General features: G+C 40.7%; 1 protein-coding gene across 1 annotated transcript in view; it reads right to left on the bottom strand.

Annotated features, from left to right (window-relative positions):
* Positions 1 to 318: 318 nt before the first annotated feature.
* The window catches only part of POU2F1 (POU class 2 homeobox 1), a 41,476-nt gene continuing 25,163 nt past the window's right edge, over positions 319 to 16,631 (bottom strand). Inside the window, exons 7-15 of the mRNA XM_058824804.1 lie at positions 15,722 to 15,816; positions 13,541 to 13,714; positions 9,705 to 9,846; positions 7,450 to 7,595; positions 6,776 to 6,955; positions 3,873 to 3,978; positions 3,116 to 3,461; positions 2,275 to 2,363; positions 319 to 1,129 (exon numbers count right to left, since the gene is read on the bottom strand). Coding sequence (XP_058680787.1) covers positions 819 to 1,129; positions 2,275 to 2,363; positions 3,116 to 3,461; positions 3,873 to 3,978; positions 6,776 to 6,955; positions 7,450 to 7,595; positions 9,705 to 9,846; positions 13,541 to 13,714; positions 15,722 to 15,816 — 1,589 coding nt within the window. The 3' untranslated portion in view covers positions 319 to 818. The remainder of the gene's footprint in view (positions 1,130 to 2,274; positions 2,364 to 3,115; positions 3,462 to 3,872; positions 3,979 to 6,775; positions 6,956 to 7,449; positions 7,596 to 9,704; positions 9,847 to 13,540; positions 13,715 to 15,721; positions 15,817 to 16,631) is intronic.

Genomic DNA, 16,631 nt, shown 5'->3' on the forward strand with positions numbered 1-16,631 from the left:
AAGGATGAGGAAACTGTTCAGAACATTTCCAGAAGATTAGGATACAAAGTCTATTTGTGCTCCATTCTTCCTCTCCACCCCCCCACCCTCCCCCCATGGTGTGGGAGCTCGCTGAAAATAATCCAGGAGCAAAAGACAAACGCGTCCAAACTATATATATAAAAATAATAATAATAATAATCATAATAATAATAATAGAGATACACCAGTAATACAGGCCTGCCTAAATTGTACCAGTTAAGAAAGGAACCCCCAACATGATTGATACGATTATAAACACCTTGTATGACATAATGGCCTGTACAACAGACCTATAAAATGATAATTAAAAAAGAAAGATATTTAGACCAAAAAAAACCAAGAAATCCCCTTCCTATGTTTGAACTGATAACCCACCTTAACTTGTCATTGTGACTGCTGGAAATGATAAGTAGTCCTTTCACTTTTTTTGTGTTTTTGCGGTTTTTAGTTTTTTTGTGGCTTTTTTTTTTTTTTTTTACATTTTTGGTTAGAAAGTTCTCCGATCCATGAAGCGATCCTGAAAAGACAGTGTTTATTATAAAATTAGGCAAATGTCTGTCCCAGCTTTAAATCCTTCCTGTTTTGCTTTTGTTTTTTTTTTTTTTCTCCTTTTTTTTGGGTTTTTTTTTGTTTTGTTTTGTTTTTTTAAATATTTTTCCTTCTCTCTCTCTCTCTTTCTCTCTTGTCCCCAGCAACACGGTGAGAGGATGCCCACGGCATTTTCAGTCCATCGACCGGGCTGGCAGCCGATCCCAGCGCACAGTGACCCAGGCTGCTGGAGCAGAGCCCAGCCCGGCTCACTGTGCCTTGGAGGCAGTAGTGGTGGTGGACGTGGCCCCGCTGGCAGAGGCCACTGTGAGGAGAGAGTTCTGGATGGACTCGGCTGAGGTGGAGGTGGCGTGAAGGCTGGCGACTGGTCCAGAGGCCCCTGCGGAGGCTGCAGCTGCAGAGACCAAGCTAACTGGGTTGCTGGTGAGCAGAGAAAGGTTCTGAGGGTTCAGGAACAGAGGGGCAGTGACGATGTTAGGGGTACCTCCAGCATTGGCAAACACCAAGTTTCCAGTTGCATCCAGTGATGTTATTGGAAGAGAGCCACCGGATGCAAGAGCTAAAAACAGGGAAAGTTGAGCAGGGAGGAGATAACGTTAACAGTAAGCAACAATGCAAAATGAGCCTAAAAGCAAGGGGTCTCTGCATTCGCCTTTCTCTCATGCGTGTGCTCTCTAAATCACTTGCTTGAGATCCTGCAGATACTAAAATGCATCTTTCATTTGCTGCTAAACTAATTCCACTGTGCCTTTCCTCAGCTCTTTTAGTACAACACTGATCTATGTTTTCTGCCACAGAGAGTCTGTGCACCCAGCCAACTTGCACTGGGAAGGGTTGAGATGAGGGTTCATGTGAAATGACAGCTATCACAAGATGGAGAAGGTCATGTAACCTTGAGCGTAACATTTTAAATGTTGACATATAACCAACCACTGTTACAACTTACTCTCATGGGTCTACAGTGTTCAGTCTGCCTTAGATTATGATCTCCTAAATTTATCTGTGACACTTTATGAAATGGTTCTTTCTTGCAACCTAGAAACAAGATTTGTTCAGCTAATTTAGAGGATATTTGAACACACAGGTTTTACCTAGCTCTTTAGACACTTGTACCATCCAGTTTTTACGGGTGGCAAACTATGAACAACTCTTGCTGAAGCCAGTGGTAACTTTTGCCTTTGTGCTACTTCCAAAACAAATAAATATATCCTATTCTGAATGTGGATTTATGTATTTCAAGTTCTACGTAAGGATTTCAGGAGGCAGGATGTTTGTTGCAGGTTCTTTTCTAATACATATGAAGACAAGAATTCAGGATCAAGATTGCTCAGAACTGCCCTTCCCAGAGACCTCAGAATGGTGCAAGTCTGCTCAAGCAGACTACAGAAGAGCTATAAAAAGCAAATCTCTAACCTGCTAAAGACACAGGCCAATGAGGCAAGGACAACAAAATAAATTCCAGATTATATTCAGTATATTAAACGCCTCCTTTAAATCACACACAGCTCCGATTCCCTATCTGAAGTTGTACCTGCTCTTATCTCTGTGACCCACAAAATGTATTTGCACATTTAATTTTGTAAAGCCTTTACTCCTACAGAATTTATGCCCAGTGCTGAGGAGTCAGTGCTCTCTGGTAGACAAAATAAGAGTGCATAAACTGAAGTTGTGTGATGGAGATGCATTAAAAGGAACACTACTGACCTTGAATAGTTGCCAGTGTACTGTTGCTCATCAGGGCCGGGCTGAGAGCACCACCTAATGTCCCTGGATTGAGACTGAGTAAGGCACCTCTGCAGCAAGATCATGGAAGAAGTGGGAAAGAGAAAGAGCGTTACTTTTAAGAACAGGTGGTCACTGTTCAAAAGTACACCATCATATTTTTAAAAGGGGGGAAGGGCAAGGCGGGAGGAAAGACCAGAGATCAAGGGCTATTTTAGGATTATTTTACTTTTAACTCCATGAGGGGTTCATGACATGCCCAAAGTACAAGCAGTGTAAATACATTACTTGCATTGATTGTTGGTGTAAAATATTCTTGTAAAGTATTTGGGGAAAACTGTTAATTGTTAGAGAACTATCATCCTCTCCCAAATGCAGATAAGAAATATGTAATTCAAGAGGAATTAAACATCTGTCTGAGCAACATTTCTAAAACTGTAACTTCAACAATACATCATTTTCCATTTTTAAGAACTTCTTGCTCACGATGGAGAAATGAATAGAGAGGTGTGAAGTGGGTGTAGGCTATCTCTCCATTTTACAATTAATAGAACAGATTCTATGGTTCAGTGGCAAGTTGCAGTTTTTAAGTCAAGCTCTGCAGTGGGATGAATGATTTATCAAACAACATCACTGCAACACAGCTTTTTCACCTTTAAAATGAGCACAGTATTTGTGTACTGTGATGGGAATGGTCCATTCCCATCTATGAGTACACCGTCAGAATCTGAGATAAATGACAGCGATACAAAAAAGCAATTTATCCCAAGAATTTTCCTTCACTCTTCTATCACCTAAAAGGGTGTGCAAAATGGATCCTTACCCAGCTGCAAACTGCGAGGATGCCATCAAGCCTGGGTTTAGCCCTGCTGCAGCAGCCATGGCAGCAAGACTTGCATTTGCAGGCAACTGTGCAGCTCCTTGTAAGGCGGCCGCTGCCGCCGTTTGCAACCCTGATGCCGTTACCATCACCTGGCTGGTCCCGAGAGGGGAGGACAAGGGGGTGGAGGTTGTCTGTGTTGTGCTGGTCTCACTGGCACTGGAGGCCTCGGAAGTGGAGGCTGAGGCAGAAGGGGAAGGGCTCGGGGCGGGTGATGTCACTGCTGAAGAAGCCGGAGGGGCTGTTGAAATCACTGTTGCTGTGTTGTTGGAGGTGGTTTCTGTTGTGCCTGGAAGAATGGTTCTGGTCAGACCAGTACAAAACAGGGACACCAGACAAGAGAAACCCCTGCCCACCTGATCTCAACTGCATGTCCAGCTGGAAGGGGCACAAGCACACATTTCTGTAGTACCAAGAGTTCAAATGAAAAAATGAAATTACATTTCCTAATGCGGGGGGCTGAGGAGCTCCAGAAGTCAGCAATGAAATACAGTATATTTTGTTTCAGCGCCACCTGTGATTTTATTCCTGGAAAAGTCAACTCAATGGTCACAAAAACTGAAGCTTCTTAGTGCAGCAACAAGGAAGGATGACAGGAATGTCCTGGAATAGCAGTGACCAATAGTGACTGACTCTCTTAAGAATTCAAAAGGAACAAACAGCAGGGGTTGATGTGGTGGCAGCAGAGATCAGCCCTTACCTGTGACTGACAGACTGGTGACAGCAGGACTGGCCAGAGGGAGCACGGGGTTGACAGTCAGGGTTGTAGCTGCACTGCTAGTCACAAGGCTTGGCGTGGTTGCCACCTGGAGGTCAAAAACAAATAAAACTGCTCAGCTGCTCAAAGACAGAGTTACACACTAGACCTTGATTTCTTTCTTTCCATCCTCAGCTGAGGAAGTTATCAGCAAAAACACTGCATATAAACTATTTTTTTTTTGTAATTTGGTAACTTTATCACTCAATGAGACAAACACAGCATCTTCTCTAATTACAAGCAGTATGTTTATTCCTAATAACTCAGTACTTGAAAGCAGATACACCCCTATCCATATTGTCTCAAGACTGCAAGTTGGCCCTCTCTGCCGCCCCACAAAGACAGCACCTTGTTTTAATAGAGACACTCTTAAGAAGGAGTTACAAAATATATTATTTCTACATTTTTTTCTTGTTTTAACATCTTTTCAGCTCCAAATCTTTCTCTGACAAAATTATGTAAATGCCCCAGCATTAACAAAGGTATTTAGAGTAGTGTGTTTATATGGAGCAGCAGAATAACATTTCACTTTTATTCAACCAAACTATGAACTTGACTTTGATAAGCTTCCTTGTGCCAGAGGAAGGATCCCTGAATTTTAAAACATACAAATGGACTTTTCAATCGTGGATGGCTTATTACAAGAAAGCTACAATAAACTGAAGACATTACAGACAAACACCAAAGATTTAAGGTTGGAGAAACCAGCTTATAAGGAAAAATTAAATATAAGGAAAGGACTTTTTATGGACAAGAAATGGTGTCCAGCAGTAGTATTTGAAGGCTGTTATACATCAATGAGAGAAATGAATCCTTTAGAATTGCCCAAGAGAACATAGCCAAGGATATAGGCTAAACATTCCTCCTTTCCACTCTCTTACTGTAAGTCTATTATCAGAGAAATATCTCTCCTGCCTCTGAGAGGGAATCAAATGCTTCATGCATTTTAAACAAGACTGGGGCAACTGGGACAGATCTGAAAGCTTTCTGCCCATCTCAAACAGTGTATGAAATTAAGAGGAGCTGGATGCACAGTACACCTCCCACTAATGCAGCCCAGCCACCACATCTGTCATCTGTCCAGCAAGCAGTTAAGGCCAAGGTCACCATCCCTATTTCAGGGCAGAGAATGACCTGGAATTAATACAGCTCACCCCATGGTTACAGTGAGTAACTCCAGCCAATGCAAGAGGAGGCTGCCCCCAAAAGGAGCCTTCTCCTCCAATCCTGCTGCAGAGCCCTTGCCCTCGTGCAGCCAGGCTGCAAGTCACACTGGCTATCTAACCACACTGAAAATTCATCATTGCTCCTCACATGGCTAATTTGCAGTCAAACTACTAAAGTAAGCCCAAGCATCCTATGGACACAATCCCCAGAGCTGACACAAGGAATCAACAAAGCACACAGTCAGTGAAGGCTGGTGGCAGCAGGGCTGGAACATCCATTTGAGTAGCAGCACAGTATTAAGAGAGGCTTAGAATGAGTGAAAACACTAGTGAAACTTCACTGATGAAAGGGAGACTGTGGTTAACCCCTCAATTTCTTACATACAATGGCAGATTATAGCAACAGGAAAATTTCCCTAGGAAAGCTCCTTTAAGTTGCAGTCTGAGGGAACTTGCACAGTTCCTAAAACATACTATCATAAATCTCACTATATTCTGCTTTGGTAGCAAGGCATGCAACCTTGCTTTGAAACTGAGCAAAAAAAATCCCAAACCAAAATAACAATAAAAAGGACTAGGTACACTTAACACAGCCCTTCCCCTGAAACAAAAGGTTGCATGCACACACCCTGAGACAAGGATGAGGGGAGAGAATAACATGTCACCAAAATTAATGGTTTAATGAAGTACTGGAAGATATTAGCTACTACAGTGATGAGGGTGGAATAAATACTACAAAAGGACAGCTACAGGCTACATAAATTCCACCACATTCCTATTAGCATAGCTACTATGAAATCTAATAGCTACTGTTTCTATTTATGAAAACAGACCTCCATGGACATTGGTAGCAAAGGTGCTGAAGGAACCTTGATGCATGTGTTTTGTTACTCTTATTTTCATGAAGTTTGTGTTTACCTGAGGTAAATACAAGTGTGGGAAATTAATTACATGAGTATTAGCTAAACTGTTCTTCTGTTCCATGCCTTTCTTTTATATAAATAATTTCTGACTAGAAATAACAACAATGGTATCATTGGATTTGTGTAACCTAAGTCTCCAAATGATACAGAATCAAAGGATGAGTAAGTCTGGAAGGGACCACAGTGGGTCCTTGGGTCCAATCTCCCTGCAGGGTCAGTCCTAGAACACATGGCACAGAACTGAATCCAGATGGTTCTTGAGTAACCCCAGTGAGGGAGATTCCACAGCCTCTCTGGGCAACCTGTTCCACTGCATGACACATTTTACTGCTGCTCATTTACTGAGCAGAGCTGCTAAAATAAGAGGTGGTGGGGAGAGCTAATAAGCACTTTAAAAAAATTACTATTATTTTATTTTTTAAAAATTGGGTAGAAGAAGGAAAGTCCAGGTATAAACTGGAAGCATTATCTGAACTAAGTTCAAAACAATAACCCCAAGTGCAAATTTGGTAGCCAGAATATTTGTTCGTGAGCTGACTAAATACAACACCCTCACTGAAGGGCTGACTGGTGCCTGATTTGTAAGCATTATCCCTCTCAGACAGTATCCAGGTGGAACACTCAAAATGCCAGTAAAACATAAATATGTGAGAATAATCTGCTGTACAAAGAAGGTGCAGCACGTGTAGCTTCCACAGTGAGCACAGCAGAACTACCTCCACCAGTGATCTTTGTAAACACAGCTCTTGACTCTTACCAGTGAGGTTGGACAAGGGAAAATTGCTTTGATGGGCGAGCTGCTGGTTCCACCACTGCTGGGTGGGTTGATCCTTTTCTCCTTCTGGCGCCGGTTACAGAACCAAACGCGGATCACCTCCTTCTCCATGTTTAGCTGGTCAGCTATCATGGCGATCTCATCCGAGGTAGGCTTTTGGTTCTGGAAAAAGAAAATGCGATTTCAAAAGCTCTGAAATTACCTCCTGAAGTTTTGCATCATAGCTTCTTCTCCAGTAGGGAGATATCTGAATTAGTGATTTCGATCCAGAATCTGGTGAGTGGTACTGTAGAGACAAACCACAGTAGATGCTTCTGCCCTCCATCTAAAAACCTCAAATTATGTGTGCTTAGATTGCCTCATTTATCCATCCTCATGAGGGGTACTGTTTAAATATATGTCTGAGTATAGTGGAATGCAAAATCACAAAGTCAGTGAAGTGCAAGAACCAGTGAGTTTTTCTGAGGGGGTCTGTGTTTGTTTCTAAAGTGAAACAGATGTTCATGCACATTTCTTGGCATGGCTTTTGTATTCCCCTTGTTTAGTACTAGCACTTTCCCAAACAGCATAATAACAGGTTCACTCTAACATATATAATTGTTAAGTGAAGTTTCTCCATTTTTTCCTAGGCTGAGCAGAGCAGCAGGAGCACTGACCTCCAGGAAACTCTTCTCTAAGGCCACACGTATGTTGGTCTCTATGCTGGTGCGTTTCTTCCTCCTACGGTTCAAGCCTTCGATCCCTTGCCCTGGAGAATTCAGGGCACTTGGGCTGGAGAGAGTTGAATCAGATGAGAGGTTTTCTGAAAAAGAAGAAAGTGATACAAATCAGGAGATTTCATCTGAATGCAGTGCAGTCTGATACAAGTGTTCTTCACCTGTGCAAGGTATGTTAAGACCTGCTCTGTATCTATTCCAAATACATAGAGGTTTATGAAGATCACATGCATTAATCATTGTATTTACAAATTACAACATATACCCGAAACTAAAAACCTACAAATATGCCCAGAGGATGCCCTCTGCTCCTGTATGCTACCACAGCATCCCTTTTACAGTACCTATACAGAGTTTGTTTCCCATATCTCATTCTACTCCCCACTGACTCACTGCACGCCCCAGTTTAAAGGAAAAAGGAGTACTTGATATCCATGGGCCATAGCTGAAAGTCACAGGCAGTTATGAAAAAAGTCTGAGGAGCCTGAAATTTCTTCTACCCACTCTACAAAACACTCGAAGAAGAGAAGTTCATAACCAGCTCCACAGTGTTCAGTCTCTTCTCTCTGGACATCTTAGCAGACCCTCAAGGCTACCAACCACTCCACACAGCAAGCAGCTCCCCCTTCTTAACTTCACCAGGGCTCTTAACCCCTAATCCTGTCTTTCTGGCTTCACAGAGGAGCAAAGAGAGAACATTTAACCCCACTTTGCAGCAGGAAGAGCAATCTAACCAAATGGCAAGTTTCGGCAGGGAATTTAAACAAAATTTTTAATTGTGGCTGGAGTTCCTTCATTGCACTGGGGCATGTGGGTGATAAGCAGGTGTCAAAGTTCACAATGCCCATGATTATTCTCATAGACTCAAATGGGCAAGTATTTTCTAGATTTTTTAAAAATAGTAATGGCACCTACAAATATGTGGAAACTCTTCCTCTGACAGAAAATTTCACTGAGGACCAGCTGAGTTCCATGGCAATAAATTCTGGAACCATCAGTATGCTTCTCTTGCCTACTTTTACCTAAAAGTAAAACAGTAGCCTCTAAAGTCACCTGAATCTTTCTTCCAAAGATTTTCATGGAACTGAGTCAGAGCCAAAGACAATGGCTTGCAGGGAGTGAAGAACCACAACACTGTTCACTCAACTTTAGAGAGACAAGTACAAGTATTTCTTCAGGCTAGCAGGAAAAATAACCCCAATGACACTCCTTGCAGCACTGGACTCCTCCAATGTTGGTTTGGGGATCACTGTCCTGTGGACTTGAGCACTCAGTGCAGAGCTATTTGTGTTTTCTATCACAGACCTACAACACCTAATGATAACTTCTGTCAGCACAACAGAATGACACTTCCTTTTCTCAATGCAGGACAAATTTTCAATGCTGCATGAAATTACTTTCGAAATTTCAGAGAATGCTGTAGGTGCCAGCATAAAGCTCTCTCCATTTTGGTAAAAATAGGAAGGCACACACCATCCCTGCCATCTGCTTAACATATCCATCAGTTTTATGCTATGCACAATTGCATACTTGGAAGAAAAATCTGGCTGACAGCACTCTCAAATGCTTTCTCTCCTAACACCTAGCACCACCACACAAGCTCCTTTTCCTGGTGGGAAAATAAAAAAAAAAAAAGAACACTACCAACATTGGCATAGTGAATAACTTGTATCCCAGAAAAAAAAGCTAATATGGGAGGGAAGAAGCAAAACCTAACCCACAAAATCTCTTCCTACAGGGAAAAATATTATTTATCTGAACCACTGGAGAGAGATAAAAGGAATGCACACAGGGGTATGGAAGGAGATGGATGCAATAAGCTCTGCCTACTGAAACAACAAATCATGCAACCCTCTCTCTACTACACATCTGAAAAAGAAAGCTAGAAGAGGATTAGAAGTTATATGCATTAACATACACGAAGGAGGAAAACCATGACACATATTGTACCTCATCCCATGCAATGGTTCAGCTGTCTAGAGAACACACTTCTGAAAGTTCATACTGGAACTATTTTGGATGCATACAGGCACATGGAAAGGGAACTATGGACCCTTATTTCTACACCCTCATTTGTCCCATGGGCAGCTACAAAGGCTGGTAGCTTCATAAAACCATAAGGGCACAAACGAAGCAGCTTTTCAGGACCCTACTGATTTTGGTAGGCTGGTGAAGAAATACACAGACTCATTCACCTGCATCATTGAGCCACTTTTCCAGAAGTGGCTTTAACTTGCACATGTTCTTAAAGCTGAGGTTCAAGGCTTCAAAGCGAGAGATGGTAGTTTGGCTGAAGTCATTTCCATAGAGTTTGCCCATAGCGAGCCCAACATCACCCTGGACAAAGAAAGAGAAAAAAGGGATTCACTGACATAGGCACTTCCAAAGCAAGGAATCCTGTCACATTCTGGTGTTCTCTTAGTGACACCACTGCTGTGTGGGATTGCAGTTTCACACAGGCTATATCAGTGCTACCAAGATTCATGCTAAAGCAATAATCATAAAGAAATGTCAAACCTCAATCAGTTTAACCTTGCAACTCTTTCCAGGAAATCCCTGATGCTTTGTCTTCTTAGCATTATCACTGAGCAGCACATTCCGCTAAATGTTAACTTGTAATTTTTTAAAATAAGTAAAGGCCAAGCTCTCTTTGGGAGCAGATTTAAGTTTTTCTGCATATTTCACACTGGAAGTTCAAATAAGCAGAAATGCAATGAATTTACTTTCCCAAATTTGTAGAAAATACTCAGGACAAGATGTCTGCAAACATACATCACATTTAAATAGATGCAGAAATATTTTTATCTGAACTGCAACTATCTTCTGAGGTTCAAACCAAATTTCTCCCCAATAGATACAAATTTCAAAGCAGACAAGAAGTTGAACCATTTCAAGTAATGATTAACTGCAGTCTTGACTATCATTACCCATCTGCCAGAAAGTTATCCAGGAGATTTACAGGCAGTTTATCATCTCTTTACATCTGTTATTGCTTTCTAAATTCAGTTTTAGCTAGCTATTCTGCTAGCAGACATTCTGCTTATCCTAATATTTATGTATATATTAAATAGCTGTGTAAGTATACACTTGAAAAGTGGTGTTTAAAAAAAAAGAAATCAATCCATTTTTGATTGTGGCCATTAAAAACACCATAGTATTTTCATGCTTTGCTTTAAAGCTGGAAGATCTTGCCCTTTGGGGAAAAAAAAAAAAGCACTTATATTTCAAGTATACTACTTCTAAAGCAGCTTTATTTAGATTTTTACTTTTTTAAGCACAAAACGAAGTATGAGAAGTGTAGAAGAAGAGGCTGAAAAGCTGGAGCACAGTTAGTGGAGTTTAATTGCAAATGGGTTAGTTGGACTGGGCATAAAGCTCGCTTTTCTCTGAGGTCAGCTCCACAACCACAGCTGGGTATGAGTACACTGACAGCATGCAGAGTGGCCACACACAAGCCAACAACAACCTTTGGGAAGCTTAGTAAATTGTGCAGGTTGAGCAAAGAAAACAATTTCCTTCCTAGAAAAGGACCAGAACAATTGGTTTGTGTGCCCTTCAATCAGAGGAAACACGTGGGAACTCACATTTATGCCTCTACTCATACGCCAGGATTCTGTGCATTTTAAAACTCATAAATCATTCCAAGAGGAGTAGCGTGGATGCTCTTCTAGGTTTATGAAGAAGAAAACCTGGCTATGTAAACCATTTTAGAGATAAGTTGATTTATGTCTTGGCAGGAAAGAGTTATGAAATTTGCTCCAGTCCCCCAACTAAATTTAATTCTGGACTTATGTTGTTCTTACAAACATTTGCCTTCTGATTTAAAATGAATAGTTAACCATTTCTTTGTCAATGCCGAAAGGTGGCAGCATTTCAGTTGCAGGGAAAGGAATTTACATATTGGGATGAGAATTTTATATATTGGGATGGCCCACAGATAGGACGGAACAGAGTATAAAGGCACTAAATACACATCTGATCTACTCTGTAGGCTGACTGAAGCTCTGGTAATGAACTGCAACTGATTATAAGGTGCATCATTGTTGTGTGTACTGGTCTGTTAAGAAGCTCAGATGGTCTAGCAGAAGCAATACCTTTCACAGAATAAAAACAACATTTTCTAAAATGTTCACTCACGTCTCTTGAACCTGTACTGAGCAATTAGTCCCAGGCCTGCAATGATGCTAAGGTGCAGTTTGCTCACTGTGTCCCTGTGTGTCAAACATGGAGGTATTTTGAAGGAAAACAAACAAAGGGATTTAAATGCATCACCCACATTTCAGGGTGGGAGAAGAAGCAGAACTGCTGAAATTCAAAACCAGTTTTATTGTTCACATGACAGAATGTAGTAAGTGATTAGTTTGCAATGCAAACTAAATCTTACAATTATTTTTGAAAGGCAGGGGTGGGGTGAGTCTGAAAAAGCTTACAGTACTGCTGGAAATAAATTTCTATTATCCTCTGAAAGGCAGTCTATTTATCCAACTATAGGAAACCAAAGTAATATCAGGGTCTCTAATTATCATCCAATTATGCAATTAGGTTAAAGTTATTAGAACAGCCTGATTACACACATACAAACTCAGAGCAGGATAGGAATGACCGAATGCAATTTTATCACAATCTCAAGATTCCCCTTTTTTAATCTGAAAAGCAAATACTAAAATGTAAGCCTGAGCAGTTGTGTTCATTTTTCCTCACCATGAAAATTCATAACCAGGTCAATAAAGAAAGGTTAACACATAGCTTAAAAAGTCTAGTTGAGCTCTTATAATCATCTCACAGCAGGACAGATTAAACATAATAATGAGAGATCTACACGAACCTCCTCTGTCAGGCTATAGGGAAGCTATTGTATTTTACCCTATTCTGTGCTGCTCTATTCAAGCTTTTGTGTGTGTCCATCACTTGTACTTCTGTGCCTCCCTCTAGTGGAAAGAAGGGAGGGAAGGAGACACACATGCCAGCAAAATGCACTTCATTTGACTAAGAACATTCTGTTCTTGACTTATAATTAAGATGCTGCCAGGAACTCTCATTATGAACTTTGATTTTTCAATTTAGGACTTTGCCAGAAAAATAAATCTGAATTCAGTACATACTTTCAGCTAGAGTAGATTTACTTATTCTATTCCATCACATATGTTGGACTGACTGCTCTGAGCTCGGACTTTTAAATACTTTGATATATTCATGCTCTTTCCTCTAGTAAAATCATGCTTATGTTTAACCATGGACTCCTGCCAAAACTAATTGTTTACCTGGGGAGATGTTTTAATTTTGCAGGGGGAAAAAAAATAATTTTGATATTAATAAGAAAGGACTCTTGGAACCAAGTTCCTTTCAAGAGAATAATGGAACATATAAATGCACTTTGTACTTTTAATTGTGGTCTTCATTCAACCACCTTCACTACGTTCAAGATTATTTTTCTTCTGCTCTATGGGTATTTCTGAGCTTTTAAACAAACCAAAACAAACCACAACTCCAGTTCACCCTTGTAAGGAGAAAACTTCAAAGGTGACAGTCCTTTCAGGTTTTGTTTAGGAACCTTAGCAAAAGCATTAAATACAGAAATCATTGATGTTTAATAGGAAAATACGCTCGAGAGATAAAAACCCTTTGACATCCAAAGCAACTGCACAGATGTGATACACTTTTTAAACACACAGAGCAGTTAATTGTACTGTATGATTTTTGGAACTTTGTACTTCTGAAGGCAGCTTTAAAGTGCTTTGTCCCATTCATGTCACATCCCATGGAATGAATAGTGCACATGCAATGACATCTGGAGCTGGTAAATTCACGTCTTCCCCTGCTGGGAAAATGGCTATGCTTTAAAACCAACAGGGAAGTAAGATGGATGTATGGCTTTTTCTGTTATTTCTTAGAAATCCCCCACATAAAGGCCAGAGCATAACCCTATTTAAGCAGGTTCTCCTAGGAAATGATGGAATTGTAGTCTCCCCCCAGACTTGAAAGATGAGACCTCAGGTTCCACACTGGCAGGCACTAAGGTACGCAGTCTCACCTGAGTGAATCCAAGTTTGATCCGTCTTTGTTTGAAAGTCTTGGCAAACTGCTCAAGCTCCTCAAGGTCACTGGGCTCCTCCAAGCTGGGAGTGTCGATTCGCTTTGGTGTTGACTGGCTCTGTGGAAGTGACTGAATGGGGGTCGCTGCTATTGTGCGTGTTGGGGTTGCTGGCTGTTGAGACAGCAAGGAAAGGATGAAAATCAGACTTAAGAGGATAATCAACAGAAATTAAATTCCTAAAAGCTATGTGATGTTCTTGGGAGAGAGGTCAGTGGATTGGACGTTTGCTGAAATCTGGAAGTTCCTCCGTTTATCAACATTCCTCTCCAGAACAAGTAAACATAATCCAGAAAACTTCAACAGTATCACAGGCTTTTAATGGCTCTGTTGTAAGAGATGTTCAATGGTAACCAACAGCTTTCACTTGCTGCAGAAGCTGCTCAAAGAAAGGCTGAACACACTCTACTTGATATGCTTCTATCACTTACAGACACCTTGGCATTCATCCCTTTTGAAAAAAATTAAAATTGTATCTACTGGTCTTGTGAGGTGGCAGATTGTCATCAGCCCAAAAGATGCAAATCCCCTATTTAATTCTGGAAGAGCGAGCACATGCAGATGTAGCAAACATGGCAAGCTTCCTCCAATGCCATCTCTTGTGACTGACTCAACTGTTCAGGAAAGAAAGACTAGATTTACCTATAACCCTTCTGTTGACAGTTGCAACAATAAAATGAACATTCTGGTAACACAAGAAATTAGGCAAAGGCAATCTGCAGAAAATTATTCATGCCATGATCAGGTGAGATGCAGAGACAAATCATCTACTCCAGTTAATTTCTAGTCAGTTTAGCTGGGGCTCTTCAGTAAAGGTGATTTCATGCCTCTGTGTCCTGCACCCAGTTGTGAAACTCAGGACTCCTTCAGGGCAAACAAGAACAGCCACAAGTCCAGGCAGCACTAGAGTATTATACAAAGTCTATGCAAAGGTTCAGAAAAGGCTCTTCTAAAAGAAATGGCCTACATATAGCTCAGTCTTTACATCTTTACATAACTCCTTATGTTGTTTTCCTTCTGGGTTAGTGCAGTGCTTTGCAGTGCACAGCAGATGGTAGAGGGAGGTCAAGAACTATAATTCCATTACTTGAGAAATAATGTAATCATGTATGATTTTTCTAGAATTGCAGATACATGTGTCACACTTAAAGGTTTTTAATATTTTTTAATTTATATTAATCATAGTGGGTAATTACTGCAATATGTCTTCACTGATTTCACCCACTTTACATAATTTATTCTTTCTTAGTGGTTTTAATATTTTTTTTAATCAAAGAATAATCTTTAGTGTGGAATCATCCTGCAAGCTGAGGTATGAGCTAGAGGTGAGACAAATTCCATTTTCCACATGGTGCATGAAAACTACCAGAGGTGGTATAATAGAAAATGTAGTTTTCTAAGACTCTGATAGACTCAGGCACCTTATTGCAGACTAGAAAATTCTTGTATGTAACCAAGGTGGCAGGAAGATACTGTGTGATATTACATGGCATTTGAGAAACAGCATGCAGCCATGAAACTAAACTGCACAGTAAAACCCAGAGCCAAGCACAACTAAATTTGCAGGCACATGCAACCTTAAAATTGCTTTTCTTATAGTCTGAAAACTTAATCACAAAGCCCTGTTATTTTAATATACATCTATCAGAATATTCGAGTATTTCATTTCTAACCATCTCTTCAGTTTCACAGATGCTAACGGATAAGACTGGCAGTGACTTAGCAGTGATTGCAAAATAACTACACTAAAATAAAGATAGGTTACCACTGCAATCTTCAGAAAGAGGCTTGTCAGTGAACCCCTTTTGGAGCTTTTGAGGGAGCTCACACCTTGCTCCTCTGAATTCTCAAGAAAACCTTACAGGAAATGAAACAATGCTCTAATGCCATTAACTCAAGGTACCAATCATGAAAATTTCCAGCTAAAAATCCACTTTAGAACGTTAAAGCCTGAAAGAGGCACACTGAGGTGGGAGCTACAAATGCACTATTAGAGCTAGAAAGACAAATGCATGGTTATAGCTACAACATCTATTCAGGTAACTAATACAAAGGGTCCATTCACTTGCCATAGTTTAAATCCCCTCAAAGCAAGTCAAGAACTGTAGGGAAAAGCCTGACCTGCGAGGCAAGGGTGATGCTTGGCTGAGACTGCAGGAGGTTGGCTTGGCTTTGCTGAGGTAGTTGCGTTAAGAGATTCTGCGCTTGCAGGAGACCTGCAGAGAGAAAAGGGAGTGGTTGGTTTGTCATTCAAAAACACAAACATGAAATGAGGTAAAACAAGGCTCATGCCAAATGAGGCAAAGGTTAAAAAAATTGAGATGTGAGCTTCTGTTTCATCAATGCATAGGTAAGTTCAGACTTCGGAGTTTTCAGCCCAAAATCCCCTTGCACTTCCCTGCAGTGTAAGTGGTGATGGAAGGGAAAGAGGGAGAAGAGTGTCTAAGTGTCCTCTGCAGAAAGAGTTGGTAATGATCTAGGTCATCCCAGTCCTGTGTGCAGGAATCACTTACTGCCCCTTTCAGCATGCAGAGTTTGGATGCACCTCTTCTGGTAACCAAGAGCTGACCACGAATTGTGGAGCCATATAAAATACTGAGACTAATGAGATCAAATTCAACAACTGAATACTAATTAAAATCACAAATTTGTCTTCTTGATCACCCTCCTTCCTCTCCAAACCACCCCACGCCAGCTGCCTGACAAGAAGGAAGCTTTCTGGCACACTTAAGCAGACCACACACAGAAGACACAACAAGCCTAGATAACTCCCTCTTGGGTCAAATAAAGTAGGAATCTTTTGGAAAAGTAATTGGAATTAAAATTTAGGTGAGATACTGAACACTGCTCCATTTTAACAAATAGAATAAACACTACAATGAATATAGGAAAACCCTGCTACTATGAAAAAGTGCCAACATCAAAGAACAGCTGCAACTGATAGAACCAGTATGTATAATATGCTGTCAATCTACAAATAAATTCCCTTACAGTCCACTATTTGTAAAGTTTATTAAATCTCTGAGGAAAC

This window comes from Ammospiza caudacuta, chromosome 2, assembly GCF_027887145.1.
Source record: "Ammospiza caudacuta isolate bAmmCau1 chromosome 2, bAmmCau1.pri, whole genome shotgun sequence".
Classification (NCBI taxonomy): Eukaryota; Metazoa; Chordata; class Aves; order Passeriformes; family Passerellidae; genus Ammospiza; species Ammospiza caudacuta.